Source organism: Leuciscus leuciscus, assembly GCF_965113295.1.
Source record: "Leuciscus leuciscus genome assembly, chromosome: 1".
NCBI classification, from domain to species: domain Eukaryota; kingdom Metazoa; phylum Chordata; class Actinopteri; order Cypriniformes; family Leuciscidae; genus Leuciscus; species Leuciscus leuciscus.
This window is the reverse complement of record NC_138725.1, coordinates 1,323,410-1,345,081: the sequence shown is the minus strand read 5'-3', so window position 1 is coordinate 1,345,081 and position 21,672 is coordinate 1,323,410. Positions and strand designations below refer to the sequence as shown.

General features: G+C 37.8%; 1 protein-coding gene across 1 annotated transcript in view; it reads right to left on the bottom strand.

Annotated features, from left to right (window-relative positions):
• Positions 1–711: 711 nt before the first annotated feature.
• LOC309505541 (uncharacterized protein) overlaps positions 712–21,672 on the bottom strand; it is a gene marked incomplete at its 3' end in the record, with an annotated part of 163,365 nt that continues 142,404 nt past the window's right edge. Inside the window, exons 6-9 of the mRNA XM_082178937.1 lie at positions 1,910–2,221; positions 1,743–1,812; positions 1,423–1,458; positions 712–763 (exon numbers count right to left, since the gene is read on the bottom strand). Of these exons, the coding sequence (XP_082035063.1) occupies positions 712–763; positions 1,423–1,458; positions 1,743–1,812; positions 1,910–2,221 (470 nt within the window). The remainder of the gene's footprint in view (positions 764–1,422; positions 1,459–1,742; positions 1,813–1,909; positions 2,222–21,672) is intronic.

Sequence of the window (21,672 nt, the reverse complement as noted above, 5' to 3'; positions counted from 1 at the left end):
TGGGGTGACCTCACATTGTGGCCATTTTATGAGCACACAGTGAGTGCACTGTGAGGTTACACTTGTGACTCACATTGTGATCATATGCAGAGATCACTGGATGTTAATGAAAAAAAATCTGACCTTTTATTTGTAAAAAAACAACAACATTTTAATCTAAACATGATTATGTCACTATAAGTCCTCAGAGTTTTTTCTCTGTTTTCTGAGAAGAAGAAAATAAAACAATGAACAATCCTCTGTAAGTTTTTGCTATTGTAAATATTGCTGCAGATTGGCTCTAAACTCATCAGTATTTTATTCTAATATTGTCGGCATCTCTATTTCCTCTGGGTGCTTCGAGTCCTTCCTCCCTGCAAAATAAAAGCATTGACTGACCTCTCGTATGTGTTTTTATCATGATTGCAGATTGTTCCAGATCAGATGAGTGTGAATCATCAGATTGTGTGCGGCTCAAAACTCACCAGCTCTTCTTGCACAGATGATCTGAAGAAGAATCACAGTAGGAGCAGCAAACACTGCCATCTCAACAATAATCACAATCACTGCAGGAAACATGAGAGGAAGAAGAGAAACTGTACATGACTGAAGTCAAGGGTATTCAACTATCAACAGTTATTGATGAAGCATTTACAGACTGACTGATAGTTTAATGTTATAAAGCTGTCAGTATAAATGAACGTGTCGTACCTCTGTATAATGATCCAGCAGTCACACTGACTCCAGTTTCTGATGCTGTATCAGCTGGATCTGTGGATCACGTCTGTTAGTTCAGTTCAACACATAATGCCACATATACACAACATCATCATCACATAATACTGGAGCTTCACATCACAGAAATGATGAATATGTGCACGAGTCTGTCATCTCTTATCTTCTTACTTCACTCTCAAGCTGTCAGGAGGAGAATGACTATCGCCATTCACCAAAAATAAATATATTTATACAGTGATCATGTGATCATGAACCTTGTGTAGGAGCTGCTGCTGTAGTTCGGCTTGATGTCTTCTCAGAGTTTGAGCTTCTGACTGGAATCAGTGTTGGTGAAGCAACTGGAGCTGCAGAAGATGAATGTTCAGACGCATCATGAATGTTGTATTACTGTGTTACTGTATAATTCATTCCTGGTTTATATGAGAGTGAAACACAGTTGAGCTTCTGCAAATAAACCTTCAGCTTGAATGAAGGACTTAAGCCTTATATAATATAAGGCTTAAGTCCTTCATATATATAGTTTGCAGAAACATTGAAATGTGGAATATCTATTTATTGATGGCATCTAAAATATACATCGTTTCCTGTATGAAAACATTCAAATGCACAAATATTGAGGAACCCTTCGAGGTTGATGTGTGTGACAGTGATCATGTGATCATGAACCGTGTGTAGGAGCTGCTGCTGTAGTTCGTTCATACACACCTGGAATCAGTGCTGTTGCTGTAGTTGATGTTACAACTGTTAAAAACAAGATGGAAATATGATTACACAATGTCAAGGCATTTATTTTACAAACTGCTATACCCTTATGAAAAAAAATTGTATAGTTCAAGTTCATTTTATGAAGTATACTTGAGTAATGTTCAAGTATATTTTTAAGTATACTTTATGTAGTAAGTATACTAATGTCAATATGCACTAGTAGTAAACTTGTAAGTGTACTATTTTAATACCGCTTGGGACTAAATTGGCCCACTTGAAGTATATAAAAGTATATGTTTAAGTGTACTATAAGCATGTACTATGAGCGGCCTGGACTGATCTCAGTCTGTGAGGATGAAGATGATGATGATGATGATGGAGACACTGAAACTGAACACAAGACACAAATCACAGACTCTTCAATCATCATCTGAGTTTAAAGGGAGAATCTGCCCTTTTTAAATTGACCACATAATCATAAACTTACCATGAAGAACATGCAGATAAACAGCAGCATCAGGTCCTTGTTGTTCTCTATTCACATATTGTCTGCATCTGTATGATCCATAATCTTCTCCTGTGACGTTCTTGATGTTCAGAGAGCAGTCAGACTCCAGACTCAGTCTCTCATGTCTCTCTGTGTCTTTATTCTTTATCCCTCCAGTAATCAGTTCAACTCTCCCTGAATGTCTGTTATTGTAGATCCATGTAGTTGATTTGCAGTCAGAAAGAACTTTATTACAGGACAGAGAGACATTTTCACCAGAACTGATGAACACACGATCCGCTCCACTGGTTCCTGAAACACAGTATATCTCAGTGATCATTATGATATTAAAGGAGAACTTGGTAACTTTTTTAACTTAATAAAACTGTCTAGAAATCATTTGGATGGTTAAACAACCTGTTCTGGTGATATTGGTGACTTTCCCCGCTCCCCCCAGCGTTCCCAGGTGGAAAACCAACCTTGCAACTTGGGCACTACCGTCCCGGCAAGATAGAAATTGGAAGTCTCGTGAGAAGCAAGAACGAGAACGAGAACGAGCGCGAAACACAAATTGCTTTACGGCAATTTGACATAAACACACACGCATGTATGCTGTATTACCAGATTACCCACCTCGGTAGACATAGCTCCACACGATACAGTTGGCTTGCTCCGATCAAAACAAACGCACATGAGCAGCGGTAGAGAGGGGGAGGAGGCCGCCACAAGTGAGTTTTTTACGACTGTGTTGTGAAATATACCCCCCCCCACAGCTGTAGGGGGAGCTCGTGGGGAAAACATGCGACAACAAAAGGGAAAATCAGCGAAGAAGTGACTAGAGTTCGCTAGAGTTGCCGAGTTCTCCTTTAATAAATGATAAAACATAAACCCCACCAGCATAAAAAGCAGAAGATTCAAATCATACAGTCTTTTTCCGCTGTTTGATAGTTAATGCATTCATTAACATTTATAGATAAACCAAATCAAACGCCTCTTTAAGATGGAATAAGAAATACTCTGACTTTGAAACAAATTTAAATAATGTAATATCATCATATCTTGAACTTTTGATTTCAGCTTTGTCATAAACATTACTGGACGGCACAGGATGAGTTGATCCTCCTCTTCAACCGTAGAAATACACTAATAACTGCCCTTAAAAGCTCTTTATCTGTTCTGTGTTTCTCTCTTTCCTTCAGACTCACCCTACTGTGACTTATGCACAGCTAAATACTAAATAACAACTCAAAACCCACAAAGAATATTTGTGGAACAGTTCCCAAAGGAAGGAGCAAAACTCAGGGAAGGTTTGCTGGGATCAGTAGTTCACTCTCCATCCAGACACAGGCGTGATGATACTGTACTTCTGTTCTCTGACCACACAACATCACTTCACTGAGCTGAACACTCGTTGTGTGTTTGACAGTCAGTTTATGATCAATCATGAGCTGAGTTTGGGAAGTAGTTAACAGTGAATTTGATCATGATTAGGGCCCTCTCAAGTAAAAGTCATGACAAAATAATGCATTAACAAATCATTTAATACAATATGATTAAACATGCACTAGGAGCAGGGCCGGCGGGTGCACTTCTGCCGCTCTAGGCGAAAATAGGGCTGGTCCGAATACCATTTTTGAGCTTCGAAGCTTCGATAGTAATGAACATCGAATATTTGAAGCTTCGGGCAGAGGGAGCTGAACATATTCTTCTCTCTAATAAAGGCAGGAATCTCTATATGTCTGTCTTTCTGTTTGCATTTTGATTATTTGGAGAACCGTTCATCCAATCGACTTCACAAGGGAGTGCAGTATCGCATTTGGTGCAATATAGATGGACACACGAGACGCAACACGTTCAGAATTTATAAACTTTTAGTATACAGAACAGCGCGAGCGGGAAGCGGCGCACCTCACGCGGGCAGGGCTTATTTGCTTATTAGCACACTCACAGGTCTGTTAACTTAAGCAATAGGCTACTTTTAAGGTAGTCTAATATTTTTCTGATTAAAAAATTACTGACACAGTAAAGGGTATATTTAAATAAAGAAAAACAAAATTTAAATAAAGAAAAAACGAAATTTGAAAAACGAAATTTAAATGAAGAAAAAACGAAATTTAAATAAAGAAAAACGAAATTGAGTTAAATTAAAAACGAGATTAATTTAGATTGATAATAACGGGTAAAAAGGCTAATACATTTTGTTTCTGTTATTCTATTTTCCACTATGTCAAAGCAACGCAGCTTAACCCAAAACACAAGCTCAGGCACTTCTGTCCACACACACTCCGCTGTTCTGCTCTAGCCAGAGAATAGCCTACTCCCGTTGTATGAACACTTTAGTAGGCCAAGAGGAAGCAAATATTTTGGTAAATAGGTTGGGTTCCTTCAACTGTCCATCCTATTAAAATGGCTATAGGCTATATAAGATAATTGTAAAAAAAAATAAAAAAAAATAAAAAAATTTTTATAGTGTGAACATATTCAAGCGCGAATGAGAACCGTTTCGAGAGGGATGCCAGGTGTGTAACATTTTTTAAAATAGAAATTCCAGTAAGGTTAGCTGTGCTAGCGGCCTCTTGGTTCTTTAGTGGACTTGACGGCGTGTCATCCTTGCAAATACTCCCTGGATCAATATATTTTAACAACGAACCCCTCTGTTGTTGGTGTGCTTTCTCCTTCAAAAGTCTCGATTCATGGCGTATGTCAGGTTACAAATGGAAAGACTCGGAAGGTTAAGTCATTATTATGTTCCCTGTAAATTATTTTTGACTGCATTATAATGATTTTCTTAATTCAGAATATGATCAACATTGCGTAGGTGGATGTGATCGGGGAATTTGGCTGTTAAAAGTAACATTTAAAGCCACTTAAATTACGCCACGAAATTAAGCCACGAAATTACTCAAATAAAGATTCGTTCATTTTGATGAACGAGATCGTAAAAGAGAGTCAGTAAAATGATCTGAACTTCCCATCACTCAGTCATGACTCGTGAGAGCAGGGGGCGGGGCGGGGCAGTGGCAGCTCAGCGAATCATATAGCCTATTTTGTGAATTGTTCATCTCGGTTGGCACACATTTCGCCGCCCTTACAAAAGTTCCGCTCTAGGCAATTGCCTAGTTCGCCTATATGGACGCGCCGGCCCTGACTAGGAGAATATTTGTATTCCTTTACACCACCAGTACAACAAAACACAAGATAAAGGTTATTTGTAGTTCTGTTACTCACAGCGCAGTCACTGTGTGCTCATACTATGATCTCGATAGTGTTGTCACGATACTAGAATTTCTAACTTCGATACGATACCTTGAAAAATATCGATATTCGATACCATTTTCGATACCACGGAGAAAAAAACTGCCATAATATTAAGGGGTATTTTTTATTTATTTAAAGCTAAATATAACAAGTCTAGAAACTGACAATGAGGTATATTTTACATGAACAAAAATGTCCTGAGGTAGTGCACTGGTTCAAAAGCATAAATGCTGGTTAATACATTAACGTTATTTGATGAACAGATTTAAACGCAAATGTACACGAAAACAGTGCTCACTGGATCGACATGAAGTCAAGTCACCTTTATTTATATAGTGCTTTTAACAATACAGATTGTGTCAAAGCACTAACAGTATCAAATTGGAGGATAGAGTGTCAGTAATGCATAATAATAAGATTAAACATTACATTTTCAGTTAAAGGCATTTCATTATTGAATTCAGAGATGTCATTGTCTAGCTCAGTTTAGTTTAATTAGTATCTGTGTAATCAAATTGATGATAATCGCTAATGAAGGCAAATTGCAGAATTAAATAATAATTTTTTGAATAAAGTTAAACAAGCACAAGTTAATTTACATTTGACCACAGTTAAAATATTTACTTGTCTAAGATTCCTCAGTCAGATTATATTAAATTTAAGAATTACGGTGAAAAAACAAGACGACACACACTCATAACAACAAAGGCCATTTTGGTTAATGTTTCAGAAATGTTAAAATGAGAAGAGTTACCAACCTCTCGAAATTATTTATATAGATCCGGGTGTCGGTCTTTCAGGTGCTTTGCTATATTAGGCCCCGATCACACCTAACGCATTTTTTCAGGTTCGAACACGCACTCATCACACAGAACGAGCAGTGCGCTGCGTTTGTTATGTTGCTCGGCAACCACTGAAACAGCTGTCCCGTCAGTCAAGTAAACGTCAAATCAGCCTTTTATTAACTTTATTTACTTTCTGTTAACATTGTGGTAGTTACGGTTCGTGAAGTCGTTAAGCTCCTGGTAACCCGCGAGAGCACCACAAGTTTATCCTCCATCATCGCACTCTTCGGGCCTTCAAGCAACTAGCTTTCAGCACTAAAACAGAAGGCCCGCGAGGCGCAGCAGGCGCATAAACAGCGCGTAGAACACTCGCTGGAAACCAATTGAAACCAGGCGCCTCTCACTGCAAAAAAAACGCGTCAGGTGTGATCGACCCCATTTACTTCACTTTTGCTATTTAACCAGAGCGAATGAGACGAGTGCGTGTGTGGTGTTTGTCAACGCGCCTTTGGAGAGAAGTGAAAGTGACAGCTCGGCTAGTATCGATACTACGGGAAATTAGTATTGGTATCGTTCAGATATTTCAGTATCGATATTTATCGAAATATCGATATTTTTGACAACACTAGATCTCGATATCAATATTGTTAGAAGCGCTATATAAATGAAGGTGACTTGACTTGACAATATGAGCTCATCCCAGATAGAAATGTTGTTGTTCTATCAATGTTTTGAGAGCATTATGTTTTGTTCTTGTAATGTTTTCTGTAGATAATTGTATTTTTGTTCCCAGAATGTTCTCCTAAAAGGAAGGATAACACTCTCTAAACATTCTTATACAGTTTTAGCGGGAAGTTTCCCAGTAGACACAGGACTGAACCATCTTTTCCTCATATGTCTCTAGTTTCCTGTTTACACTCAGTGCATTTGGGGTCAATATGACCCCAAACATGTATAGAGTGATTGTATTTATTTATTTATTTATTTTTTTACATTTTTAATAATACTATATCATTTTTTTGGTTTACTTCTCATCTATACATTAATGCTATGTTTTGGGAGATTTTAATTACTTTTGTACCTATTAACTGCAAAATACCTCAGCTACACCATTAGCATGCAAATGAAATATTACCTTTTTATGAAAAGAAAAAAAAAACACATTAATGATGATCGAAATGAATCATGAGTTGTTTCTGGATATTGATCTAGGTCTGAGATGCATAATTCTTCAATCTGCTGGTTAGAATTTTTTTTTTCCAAAATTAATTACCATACACTTCCAGCAGAGGGCCCATAGAGATCCATTCATTTTTTTGGATGTGACTGACTGCTCTTATAACAGCTTATGTTATGAATATATATATATATATATATATATATATATATATATATATATATATACACACACACACACACACACACACACAGTATATATACACTACTGGTCAAAAGTTTTAGATCGGTAAGATTTTTATGTTTTTAAAAGAAGTCTCTTCTGCTCACCAAGGCTGCATTTATTTGATAAAAAACAATAAAATAAACAGGAATATTGTGAAATATTATGACAATTTAAAATGACTGTTTTCTATTTTAATATACATTCACGAGTTCACACTTACATATAATTTGAAGGGGTAAAGTTTAATGCGTATTTGGCGTGCTGTCCGGAGGGAGGGCTCCGAGCTCGGAGTTCGGCCCGAACCCAGAGTACTCCCCCCGTATGTAAGTGTTTTAGGACTAGAAGCGTGGAGAAGGGGTGGTGGAGGGATGCTGCAAAAACTGTCAATGGAATGAGGTGAGACTGCTGAGTATATATGCACCTCTTACCATTGATTGCTGAGTGCTCTCCACTTGTGTTAATTATCTGAACGTGCTCCTCCCGAACCTTGTTAATAAAACATCATGTAAAGTGTAAGATTTTTAATGTTTTTAAAAGAAGTATCTTCTGCTCACCAAGGCTGCATTTATTTGATTAAAAATACAAACAAAAACAGTAATATTGTGAAATATTATTGCAATGTAAATCATCTGTTCTCTATGTGAATATACTGTAAAGTGTAATTTATTCCTGTGATCAAAGCTGAATTTTCAGCATCATTACTCCAGTCTTCAGTGTCACATGATCCTTCAGAAATCACTCTAATATGATGATTTGATGCTCAAAAAAACATTCATTATTATTTTCAATGTTGAAAACAGTTGTGTACAATTTTTTTTTCAAAATTCTTTGATGAATAGAAAGTTCAAAAGAACAACATTTATTTAAAATAGAATATTTCATTACATTATAAATGTATTTACTGTAACTTTTGATCTTTTTAACTCATCCTTGATTAATAAAATTATTGATTTATTTTATTTATTTCCCCCAAAAATAAAATTAAAATTCTTACTGACCCCAAACTTTTGAACTGCAGTGTTTAATGTTACAAAAGCTTTGGATTTCAGATAAATGCTGTTCTTTTGAACTTTCTATTCATCAAATAATTAAAAAAATAAAATTGTACACAACTGTTTTCAACATTGAAAATAATAATGAATGTTTCTTGAGCATCAAATCATCATATTAGAGTGATTTCTGAAGGATCATGTGACACTGAAGACTGGAGTAATGATGCTGAAAATTCAGCTTTGCTCACAGGAATAAATTTCACTTTACAGTATATTCACATAGAGAACAGATGATTTACATTGCAATAATATTTCACAATATTACTGAGTTTGTTTGTATTTTTAATCAAATAAATGCAGCCTTGGTGAGCAGAAGAGACTTCTTTTAAAAACATAAAAAATCTCACTGATCTAAAACTTTTGACCGGTAGTGTATATTATATATATATATATATATATATATATTTAAACATTTTAAAATACATTAAATCAGTATTTCTTTGTTGTTATTTGAGGTCTTTTGAAGTGTCTTGTTTTTGCAATAATGCCACATAAATTTGCAGTAATGACACTAAAAGAAAAGACTTGAATGCAGTTACATATTATTTATTTCAATAATCAAAATGTATAAAAAATTGTTAACTTTAGAATACTTAATGTAAATGTATGTAAATGTATTAAAATTTTACATTAAATTATATGTTTATCTCTGTAAAGCTGCTTTGAAACAATCTACATTGTTAAAAGCGCTAAATAAATGAAGATAATAATAATAATAATAAACTTTATTTTATATAGCGCCTTTAAAAGTAGTATCTCAAAGCACTTTACATAACAATATGAAATTAAAAGATACACATAACAGTGCAGGTAAAAAAGTAACCAAACAACCGAAATAAAAAGTCAATAAAATAACAAACATAATAAATCACACGAATCACATAAACGCTACCCTAAAAAAATAAGTTTTAAGGGATGATTTAAAAACACTAAGGGATTCTGCATTCCTAATCTCAGAGGGCAGGGAATTCCACAATTTAGGAGCCAAGGAGGAAAAAGCCCGATCACCCATAGTTTTTAGCCGAGTTGTTCGGACAGTTAGAAGACCAGCTTCAGATGAGTGTAGAGCACGTGTAGGAGTGTAGGGGGTTAAAAGCTCACACAAATATTGAGGGGCCAAATTATGCAAGGCCTTATAAGTGAGCATGAGAATTTTAAAATCAATACGAAAACTAACAGGAAGCCAGTGCAATTTTTCCAGGACAGGTGTAATGTGCTCCCTTGCACTGGTCCCAGTCAGAATTCTAGCAGCTGAATTTTGTACCAACTGTAATTTGCTTAGGGTAGCTTTAGAAACCCCAGCCAGCAAAGCATTACAGTAATCAATACGTGAAAAAACAAAAGTGTTGATTAACTTTTCAGCCACAGAGAAAGTCAACATGGGACGCAATTTGGCAATGTTTCTGAGATGAAAAAATGATGTTTTGACTGTGTTACGAACATGATGGTCAAATGTTAAATTGGCATCAAATATCACCCCCAGATTTTTTTGTTTAGTTTGGAATTTTAAAACAGAGCCACACTTAAGGTTATGGACTCTGCTTTACGCAACTGATGAGGTGAACCAATAAGCATCGCTTCAGTCTTGTCACTGTTTAAACAGAGAAAATTTCTAGGCATCCATTTTTTAATCTCAGTAAAACATTGAGAAAGAAAAGACACAGGCATATTGACATCAGGTTTTGAATTTACATTTACATTTATTCATTTAGCTGACGCTTTTATCCAAAGCGACTTACAATTGCTATATATGTCAGAGGTCGCACGCCTCTGGAGCAACTAGGGGTTAAGTGTCTTGCTCAGGGACACATTGGTGTCTCACAGTGGATTCGAACCCGGGTCTCTCACACCAAAGGCATGTGTCTTATCCATTGCGCCACCACCACCCCTATGTATATTTTGAATGTATATAGATCTGAGGTCATCGGCATAAAAGTGAAAGTTAAGACCAAGTGTTCTTAAAAGTTGGCCAAATGGAAATATGTAAATACTAAAAAGTAAAGGGCCCAAAACGGATCCCTGGGGAACACCATGTGCACCACACCAACCTCAGACTTGCAATCACCCATCACAACAAACTGCTTACGATCAGAGAGGTGGGACTTAAACCACTGTAATGCAGAATCAGAAACTCCAAAGATAGTCTCTAAGCGGGTGATTAAAATGGTGTGATCTATAGTGTCAAAAGTGGCACTAAGATCAAGAAGAATCAGTATAGATAGACGGCCAGAATCAGAAGCCATTAACAGGTCATTAGTGACTTGAACTAGCGCTGTTTCAGTGCTGTGGAGTTTACGGGATCCAGACTGAAGTGGCTCAAAAAGATCATTAGAGGAAAGATGAGAAAGCGGTTGAGAAGCCACTGTTTGTTCTAAAATTTTGGCGAGAAATGGAAGATTAGAGATGGGACGAAAATTATTCCGATTATCAAAGTCCATGTTGTTAGATTTTGGTACAGGGGTGACAGCAGCAATTTTAAGTGCTGCTGGCACAACACCGGTGCACAGAGAGTTATTGATAATTCTCAAAACAACAGGAGAGAGGGAATTAAAACATGATTTAAAAAGACAAGATGGTATGGGATCAACCCTGGAAGTTGAGGCTTTCAGTTTTGAAACCACATTACATAGAGACAGGTGGTCATGAATTGCAAAGTTAGAGAGAGAAAGTTAGAAGATGACTTGACTTGACTTGAGGACAGTGGCCCTACAGGACCGAGTTTGCCCATCCCTGGTTTTCTTTATGAAGCACGTCACCATTATTGAGATTCACGCGCTGATTCTTGAGGTTTGAGTGTATCTAAGTGAAACAGTAGTTCAAAATGTTTAGTGTTTTTCTATATGTTTTACTCTAATCAATTATATGAAATGAATAACACACATGAAAGTCTATAAGAGGTCAGCTGATCTGGGGTGCGTTTCCCAAAAGCATCGTTAGCCAACAATGTTCACAAGTTCCGTCGTTATCAGCAGTTACGAGTCAGAGTTTCCCGAAACTATCGTTCTAACGAACATTCGCAAACAGCATCGCAGAGTTGTGTGTTTGGAACGACAGCTCTCGGCCTGTGGTTAGAAGCAGACTTTCTAGTTTGTGTGACATTCAGTACAACATGTGTCTTTTATTTAGAATACGATATAATCATCATGTAGTGCTCTGGGGTGTGTTTCCCGAACAACGCCGTAACTCGCTGCTTAACTATCATAGTACGATGCATCGTTGAAGAAATCAACTAGCGAATCACGACTGTTTCCTGAAACTGTATTGTCGCAAAGTGGTCATTCAACCTGTTTGAGATCAAATTAACGCTAGATGTTTTGCTACAAATTACAGACATGACATCTGAGGACTATTTCTCATTTTTCTGTTATTTTGCTTTATTTCCAGATGCAATCATAGGATCCTTCTTACCTAGTAGAGCGCGTTCACACATGCACACTCTTCAATAGCGGTGCTTTAAATCTCTTGACAAACTAAAAGACGTAAATGACATTTGTATGTTATCGTCATCATCAAGTAGCTTGTTCATCAAGTATATATATATATATATATATACATCAATGTGATTTTCCACATCATAGATAAAGTTTAAATTACCAACTATTTTGGAACATTCATATGCAGAAGAACCATCATGATAGAAATTCTACAAATTTTGAATTGAAAGAAATAATCAGATTTGGATGTAGGCAGGGAAAATGTTCTGCTATGTCGAATTTTGTCCAAAACCTTCTTTTGCGAACTAGGCCCTGGTTTTTCGCCCGATCGGAACCAAACCAGTCTAGGACAATTCTCTGGACTCTCTAGATCAATAATTATCAAAAAAAGCTGAACTTTGGCATGTAACAGGCTGTAACAGGCTCGTTTAGAAAAGGGGCGTGGCAAAATACACTCAAAAGCCTATAAATCCCAAAGGAAAACTCAGAACTTCACAAAAATGTATGAGCATATGTGTCAGAACATGGCGAGGAAGCATGCAGAGTTGTCCATAGGTGGCGCTATAACTGGCAAAAAGCCTTCATTCTTATTAGGGGTTCAAGCATGACATGCTGAAACCCTATTGTAATTGTAAGGATTTGTAAAACGCATCGCGCAGGACAAACTGTAAGGCCTAGAGACTTGAAACCTGGCCAGATGGTAGGCCTCAATTTGGGGACAACCTATCAGAGTATGACCCCGAATGGCCCATAGGTGGCGCTACAGCAACCAAAAGTTCAAAATTGCTCATAACTCTTAGACCGTTTGTCCCAGGATCAAGTGTCTTATATTGTTGGAATCCTTGGATCAAGGCGGACAAAATAGCTACTCCGATTTGCTCGCCCTTCAGGTGCCAATTTCGAGTAAATTGAGGTTTTTTGAAAAACCTACTTTTGTGACCTACTCTTAGGTTTTTAGCCTGATTGGAACCAAACCACTGCAGAAATATTCTCTGTACAGTGACTATCAATAATCATCAAAAAAAATCTTAATTTAAATTCATGGTTGCTAAGGGGAACCAAAATGTTTGAAAGCACCAGGGCCACTTTTACTAAAACAATTATAACTTGTGTCCCGAGTTTAGCAAAAATGTCTCTTTCTGTTTACTTGTTCATGAGCTCAATCTGAGGTCATTTGATAAAATATTGCGATAATTGGCCACTTGGTGGCGCTATAACATGAAAAAAAGTCATAAAAATGGCTATTAACGCACTCAACCATTAGTCCGTTGAAATCCTGAATCCTTCCCGAGTCCAACGATACCAAACATGCCAGGTTTCGCCTTATAGTTTGTGTATCATTGTCATTTAGCTCTCAAAAATCTTCGAAACCATTAGTCCGATCAAGACAAAAACACCACAGGAAATTTGAAAACATAGGTCAATAGCTAAACAATAACGCCCAAATGTCAAAATTATGATAGGAACTGACAAAAATAAAAATATCCAATCGATGGCTGCGTTCGAAACCGCATACTTCCCTACTATATGGTAGGAGAAAAAGAGTAGGCGAGAAAAAAAAGTATGTACGAATGTAAAAGAGTAGGCGAGAATTACCTGGGTGACGTACTAATTATCGCGATATTCGGACGTACGTATACTTAAAGTGCATTCAAATATGTCTACTTTCCTACTATATAGTAGGCAAAAACAGTACGTGAAAGAAAAAGTATGTTCGAAACGTAAGTATTCATGAAAGAGTAGGCGAGAAGTTCCCGGATGGCTTACTGCTTCAGCCCAGATTTTTGAGTGCTCAACCGATGGATACTCTTCTATCCCAGGAGGCCACGCGAGAGCATACGTCATTATCAAACATCGCAGAAATCGGCGACGCGGGTGCTTTCAAATGTGAGTAAACACAGTTCCTTGTGTTAAAATTGCATGTGTTGAACTACTGTAGATTAAACTGTTAAATTGTTGAAGGTGTAAAGACGCTAAACATTATAGTATAGTTGTGATTTTGCTGTAAAAACACGTTTTATCATGTAACGTTATAGCTGACATTATCAACATATTCAAGAGATGACAATTTTGGGATTTCTTAATAAAAATAAATAATATCGTTAAGGATGAAACGGTGGGTTAAATATAAAAACTTAAATAAACCCTAAATGTATTCACAAAATAAATGGGCAGCAGTTTCTTTAAAAAGATCACAAAATGAGCAAGTTTAATCAATATCAAGATATTTACAGATATTTACAGATAGACGAATAGACGTGTCGTTCAAATTTAACGTGTCGTTCAAATATTTTAAGTTGTTGCGCTTGTGATAGTGTGTCGTAGGTCACATGATAACTTCAACATGCAAGATGTCCGGTTTGCATTCATAATTAACGAGATCAGGCTATAAAGTACCTACTCTTTTAGCGCTCATTAAGTAAGTACTTATTGAAATTAAGTACCTACTCATTGAGTATGCGGTTTCGAACGCAGCCATTGTCTCCCATGGCTCATTTTTATGCTCTCATAAATAGAAGTATCTAAATTTCAAAACAAAATGAGATATTTACAACAAATTTGACAGACATGTATGGGCACCTTTTGAGGACACCTAATAAATGTGGTGGAGATCAGGCAAGATGTGGTGCTATAACTGTCAAAAAAAACCCTTTCCTGACTTGACTAAGTAAATTGCCTGTATTGGCTGTAAATGGTATTTTCCATCTATGATGTCAGTGGTTAAATGGTTAACCAAATAAAACTTAATGGGCCCTATCTTGCACCCAGCGCAATTTACTTTGTACACCGACGCATGTATCATTCCTATTTTGCACCCGCGCAAAGCGCGCTTTTCCCTCCACAGAAGCACGTCGCTAAACTAGGGAATGAACTTGCGCTCCCTGGGCGGTTCAGCGCAAAAAAGGAGGCGTGTTCCAGCGCAAACGTTCCTTCATGCTATTTTGCAGGTTTAGAAAACAATTGCGCCACTGACCAGGAAAAAATAGTTTAAAGTCAGTGGCGCGTTGCGCATGTTATTCATAAGCTATTTTAAGGGCGCATGCTTGGCCATAATCAATGTAGCGTGTGCACAACACGCATACACTTTGATTCTCTCATCTACACAGAAGCAGCAGTTTTCATTTTTGCAAATCATACATTATTACGATAGATAGATAGATAGATAGATAGATAGATAGATAGATAGATAGACAATTTATTATAAAAGCATACATCTAGCTTACACATTTACCCAAATTATCATGCGCCTTTTTAACCGAAGTTAATTTGGGTAGGTTTCTCCATCCCCAACGTCCCTGACGAGAGCGTTGCTCTCCTTGGCTGTGAACCGCTGCTGGCGCGCGCCTGGCAAATCCGCCGTTATGATAGGAATCGGCTTTAGAACAAGCGCGCCTGCTCTTAAAGGGAATGTGAGATGACGCTCTGATTGGTTTATTTCACGTTACGCCCAAACCACACCTATGAATAATGAAGCTACTTCAGACCAACCCCTTTTAGATTTGCGCCTGGCGCAAGAGTCATTATTCCCGCCGGGAAAATAGCAACAGCGCCAAGACCCGCCCACAAAGTTACTTGCGCTTTGACACTTGCGTTTCAGATCGTTAAAATAGGGCCCTATGTCTTTTTATGCATGTGTGCTTAAAGGCCTTAAATGCTTGAACCCCGATAAATGCTGCTTGCAGCTTTAATCTTTTACTGTTTTTGCCATAACAAACAGTTCCAGCAGCCAGAGAATAACTAACATTAAAGGGTAACTCTCGCCAAAATGCAACTGAGGGTCTTTTTGTTAATCTACCCGAGGCGAACTTTCGTTTAAAAGCATAATTCGAATGGAAACGGCATACTGTATGGAATTTTTCGCCGCTAGGGGTCGCTAACCTCTTACAATAACAAAGGCGTAGTTTGATGACGCAACATTTGCTAAGAATTATGGATCTTGTCGTCAACGTCAAGCCGACCGATCTAATAATGTTTATGGATGACTGAATACATCGATGTTTTTATCATGACTGTGATATGAAGCAGTTCGGGTTTGCTAAGAGACAGCTATCAGCTCCACACGCGACGTGAGTCCCGCGGATATAAAAGGAATATGGACATTTCATTCTACCGAACTACACGAGTGCAGAATTACTACTCACAGGTCAGTTTATTAGACAAATTAAACTTGTGAGGTAACGCAGCGCTGTTTCAATTGGTCTAACATTACACTAGCACACTAAACTGCATTTGAATTAGGGGTTTCATCAACTAGTCGACTAGCCGACTAGTCGACTGTCACAACCACTAGTCGGCGCTGTCGGCCCTAATCGACTAGTCGGAAAACAAAATGGCGTCAGGCGCTGAGGTACCGATGCGTCCAAAACGGTCAAGGTCATGGAGTGCAGTGTCGCATTTGGTGCAATATAGATGGACACGCAAAACGGGACACATTCAGAATGAATAAACATTTAGTAAACTACAGAACAGCGCGAGTGGGAAATGGCGCACCTCACACGGGCAGGGCTACGAGAACGGACACTGCACTGGTGATCTAAAACGCACACACACAGGTCTGTTAACTTAAGCGATACTTTTAAGGTTGTCTAATATTTTTCTGACTAACAAATTACTGACACAGTAGGCTAAAGGGTAGATTTAAAAAAAGAAAAACGAAATTTAAATAAAGAAAAAACAAAATTTAAATAAAGAAAAAACGAAATTTAGGCTAAATAAAACAAATGAAATTTAAATAAAGAAAAAACGAAATTTAAATTAAGAAAAAACGAAATTTAAATAAAGAAAAAACGAAATTTAAAAAAGAAAAAAGAAATTTAAATAAAGAAAAAACGAAATTTAAATAAAGAAAAACGAAATTAAGTTAAATTAAAAACGAGATTAATTTAAATTAAAAACGAGATTAATTTAGATTGATAATAACGGGTAAAAAGACTAATACATTTTGTTTCTATTATTCTATTTTCCACATTGTCAAAGCAACGCAGCTTAACCGAAAACACAAGCTCAGGCATGCACTTCGGTCCATACAAACTCCGCTGTTCTGCACTCTAGCGGTTCGAGCCGCGCCTGAATCGCGTGTCTCACGCAGGCAGTGTGCAAACTCCAACCTGTTAAGCTGAGACGCTCACGCCACGCAGCCAGTGTGTCGCAGGTGATACAAAAATATAGTGGTTCAGTATAACCTACATCAAACTTGTATCAGCCTATATGCTTAAATGATATTTGCTTAAAGATGCAATGAAAAATGCACAGTTAAAACTATATGCAAAAAATATGTCGTGATGTTGACAATGTTATTGTCTGAGGCTAGCCATGTGGCAATGCTTATCTGCAACGTTCGCTGATGCGCGTGGTGTGGCAGTTCATAACAAGAATGTTTTAATTACAAGAATGTTTTAAATGAATGCTGCTGTTTTTGTATTAACACAAGAATAACTGATGAATTTATTTATTATGTTATTTCTGAATTTCAAACATACATTTCCAATAATTCACCAGAACTCCTTCCTCTGTCTTCCTTAACAATGCTCAATGCGTTAATGCGTCAATTTAATGAATAAATAATTTAACGACTAGTCGACTAGTCGTCGACTGTTATGCAAAACTAGTCGACTAGCAAAAATCAGTAGTTGTGAAACCCCTAATTTGAATGTGTTGAAATGTATGTTATTCTGTGTTAGTTTGTCTGTATGAGACTAGCAGTAAGCTAGATCAACATTAGAATAACATACAGATCATATTCTAACATTTTATCATTGATGAACTATATAACATTGGTTAGTTTTATGTAAATGTGCTCACCTGTTTAATAAAGTACATGTAGGAGCGGTCGAAGTCTCGGACGTGGAGCTCTCGGCATCTCGAAAACACCGTGCTGATATTGATGCTCGTTTTAGTTCTCCTTTTTTATCCAAAGTCTGCTTGCCATGGTCCATAATGTTTGAACGAAACAACAACAGCGTGCAGATAGACATTACGAACTACACAGTGGTCCACGTCTGTCGTCTTGGTTACTATCAGAGGGCTCTGGTTGCTATGGCAGTACGAGCGGAAACCAGGGAGAACGCGGATATGACGCCATTGACGGCGACAAAACGGAAATAAAGAAACGTGACGTGTCTTCGAATTAAATTACAAATTTCTCCTGGTTTTAAAGTTGTTGGAAACAGTCGGGATAATGTAAGTACACAACTAAAAATATATATATAACATAGATATATGATTTTTGCTATTTTTAAAGCAAAAAAGTTACATATTGTGCCTTTAAGTTTTATCGTATTTTCGTTTTTGGTCAAATTGCCTTGTGAATGGGAGTGCTTGGGGCACGACTATGATAGCATCAAAAATGGCTATTTTTAAAACACTAAGAAGGCTCGACACAACATGAAACTGTGCTGGAAGTCTCACCAGGGGCTCTACTCATGAACTCCAGCACTGAGAACAGTGTTTGTGTACACAGAGTTTACTAAAAAGAAAGATTTTGACCAACTCACTGTAGCTGTGTGTCCGCCGGCATTTTGACAGTCAAAAATAGTCAGCGCATTCTCATCCTAGGGCGTCATATACTGACGCTTTTGACATTTCGTCTACATCCAACGCACATGGTACCCTTTAGCGTCAATATGACACGCACAGAGCTTTGTTCGGTTATGGGTAGGTTTAGGTCTGGGGTAGGGTTAGGGTTAGACCGCTAGGAGGCGCCTTCTGGCCCATATCTATCTGCGTCTCATATTGACGCTAAAGGGTGCCATGTGCGTTGGATGTAGACGAAATGTCAAAAGTGTCAGTATATGACGCCTTGGGATGAGAACGGGCTCAAATAGTCGATAGTTCTTAGGGCTCTCTCTCTTTACTTCCTCTTTTCTTTGTCTCCTACTCTCTCTCTCTCTCTCTCTCTCTCTCTCTCTCTCTCTCTTTACTTCCTCTTTTCTTTGTCTCCTACTCTCTCTCTCTCTCTCTCTCTCTTTTTTTCTCTCTCTCTCTCTCTCTCTCTCTCTCTATCTCTATTTCTCTTTATCTCTCTCTATCTCTCAGGAAACATTTACATGCTGGGTAAGATTAATGGTACAAGTTATAATCTCATTCATCTATTTCGTAAATATTTTAAGTGTAACAATAACCATATTTTGTCATTAAACCTTTTCAATTACAAATAATGTGCTAACTAGTTTTGATTTGGTATTGACTTTGAAGTGCTTCATATTGCAATACAATATCATCACTCTCTACAGCAACGCTCTCCCACATATTAAGCTATTGTAACTGCGCTTATTTGCGTCGTTGGTATAAGTGGCAGTGGGTGGAATAGACAAGAAATATGCAGTTTTCTACCATCTTGCTGACAACGTTTCTTTAGTCATTCGGCAGTCTTGCAGACTGAACCCTGCAGGAGATCCACCCTTACACTCTTAATATGAAGATAATTCTTCATCATCAGATGTTTGAGTGACACTATGTCCAGTATCAGGAATAATACAGTATGATCTGTGTGTATCAATACACAACTCTGAGATCACAACGTGAATGTGTGCAAGAATAAACTGAGCATGTTCAAATGAACTCTTTCCAGACTAATTCCACTAAATGTCTTTAAAGAAAATACAGATTTCTTTACCTGTGAGAAGTGAAGAGAGAATGATCAGTCCCAGCAGACACAGATCACACTTATCAGCCATTTTCTGTTTCTGTCAGTCTTCTTCTTCATTATATATAGTTACAGCTCCTCCTTTAAACATCAGCAGCTCCTCCTGTGGTTATTAACTTCCTCTCATCTGACCAACCGAGTGTTTAGTCCTGACTCTATGACACAGCTGAAGAAGCGGTCAGAAAGATCTCTGGTGTAAAACTGTGTTGACTCTGTGAAATGAGTGATGGAAATGTCAAATTTCGAATAAAAATCCCTTAATTTGCAAAAAAGGTTTCATGCTCGCTTGAGGTGGTTTTTAACTTATGAATCAGAGGCCCTATCTTGCACCCAGCGCTATTGACTTTGTACAGTGACGCATGTGTCACACGCGCACAGCAGACTTTTCCCTCCACAGACGCACGTCGGTAAATTAGGGAATGAACTTGCGCTCCCGGGGCGGTTCAGCGAAGAGAGGAAGCCTCTATTTTTTTTATTTTATTTACACAATCTTTTTGCATCACACCACTAACACATTGGGCCCTATTTTAACGGTCTGAAACGCAAGTATCAAGCGCGAAACGCTTTGTGGGCGGGTCTCGGCCCCCGACGCAATCTAAAATGTGTTGGTCTGAAGTCGCTTCATTATTCATAGGTGTGGTTTGGGCGTAACGTGAAATAAACCAATCAGAGCCTCATCTCACATTCCCTTTAAGAGCAGGCGCGCTTGTTCCATGGCGGATTGCTATTATAACGGCGGATTTGCCAGGAGCGGTTCACAGCCGAGGAGAGCAACGTTCTCGTCAGGGCCGTAAAACACAGAGAAGTGACATTGGGGATGGAGAAACACACCCAGATTAGCTTCGGTTACACAGGCGTATGATAATCTGGGTAAATATGTAAGCTAGATTTATGCTTTTATAATAAACTGTCTATCTATCTATCTATCTATCTATCTATCTATCTATCTATCTATCTATCTATCTATCTATCTATCGTAATATGATTTGCGAAAATGAAAACGGCTGCTTCTGTGTAGATCAGAGAATCAAAATGTATGGGCGTTGTGCAAACGCTACATTGATTATGGCCAAGCATGCGCCCTTAAAACATGCGCAATAAAACAAGTAATAAAAACTCGGTGAGTGTTTTAGCGCAATTTTCTCACCTCATGGGATCACAACACTAAGAGATAGTAAATCTTTTCCTGGATTTTTTTTTTTGTGCGTTCCCGAGATTAGACCTTCCTTAACATAATGCCCAAAACCCGAAGTCTCTAGGTGGTCTGGTTGAGGAGTAGATAGAAGTGCAAGATTGGTGCGCACAGACGCACAGAACAGAAATCATGAGTTAACAATCGCAATTTGTCCGGTGGAAAATTGCGCTAAAAAGTGAGAGAGAGACAGCAGCAAACTCTGTTCACAAAACCTCATGGCAGTTTCATTGCTTCATCACACCTTCCCACATATCAATGTTTTTCTTGCCCAGCTCCAGTCTCCAGCCCCTTTTCCCTCGGTCCTCATGCCGCAAAGAATGACTGTCCTGGAGTGGCCTAGATCTGGATTAAAGACAATGGGCCATAACTGTCTGACAGGATTCATGCCATTGCTGACGTCAGGCCTGCGTGAGGCCACATTCGGGCCAAGATCGCTTGCTATATGTGTGTGTGTACCATGAAGCTTTTATTAGGCTACTAAGTTTATGCTTGTGAAACCACAAATTCACAACCTACAGAAGTGTTGCATTGACAGATGCGTCACGTCATCTATATATACACAGCAAAAACTCCAGAGTTAAATTAACTCTCGTGGGAATTTATTTCAGACTACACTCAAAAGTTTTAAAATAAGGGTACATATTAAAGAGTCAAGAGCTCAACTAAAGCAAACACTGATCACCATAACGGTGTGATTTTCTCCTTCAGTGATTCTACTTGTGAACATCAGGTGTCTTCAATAATTGTCAAATATCAGTCAATTAAACAGTTAATAATTAACTATAATTTAATTATATCTTAATTATTGTTATTTTAACTCTCTTAGGGGCTGTTTACACAACACCGTTTTCCATGTTACACTTTTTTCGTTCATTTACACGACAATGGTGTTGTGGGGCCTGATAACGCAAACGTTTGAAAACAGTCTCCTCGTAAACAATCAAAATGTGAATCTCTGAAGACGATGAGGTCATGCACATGCGTATTACGTG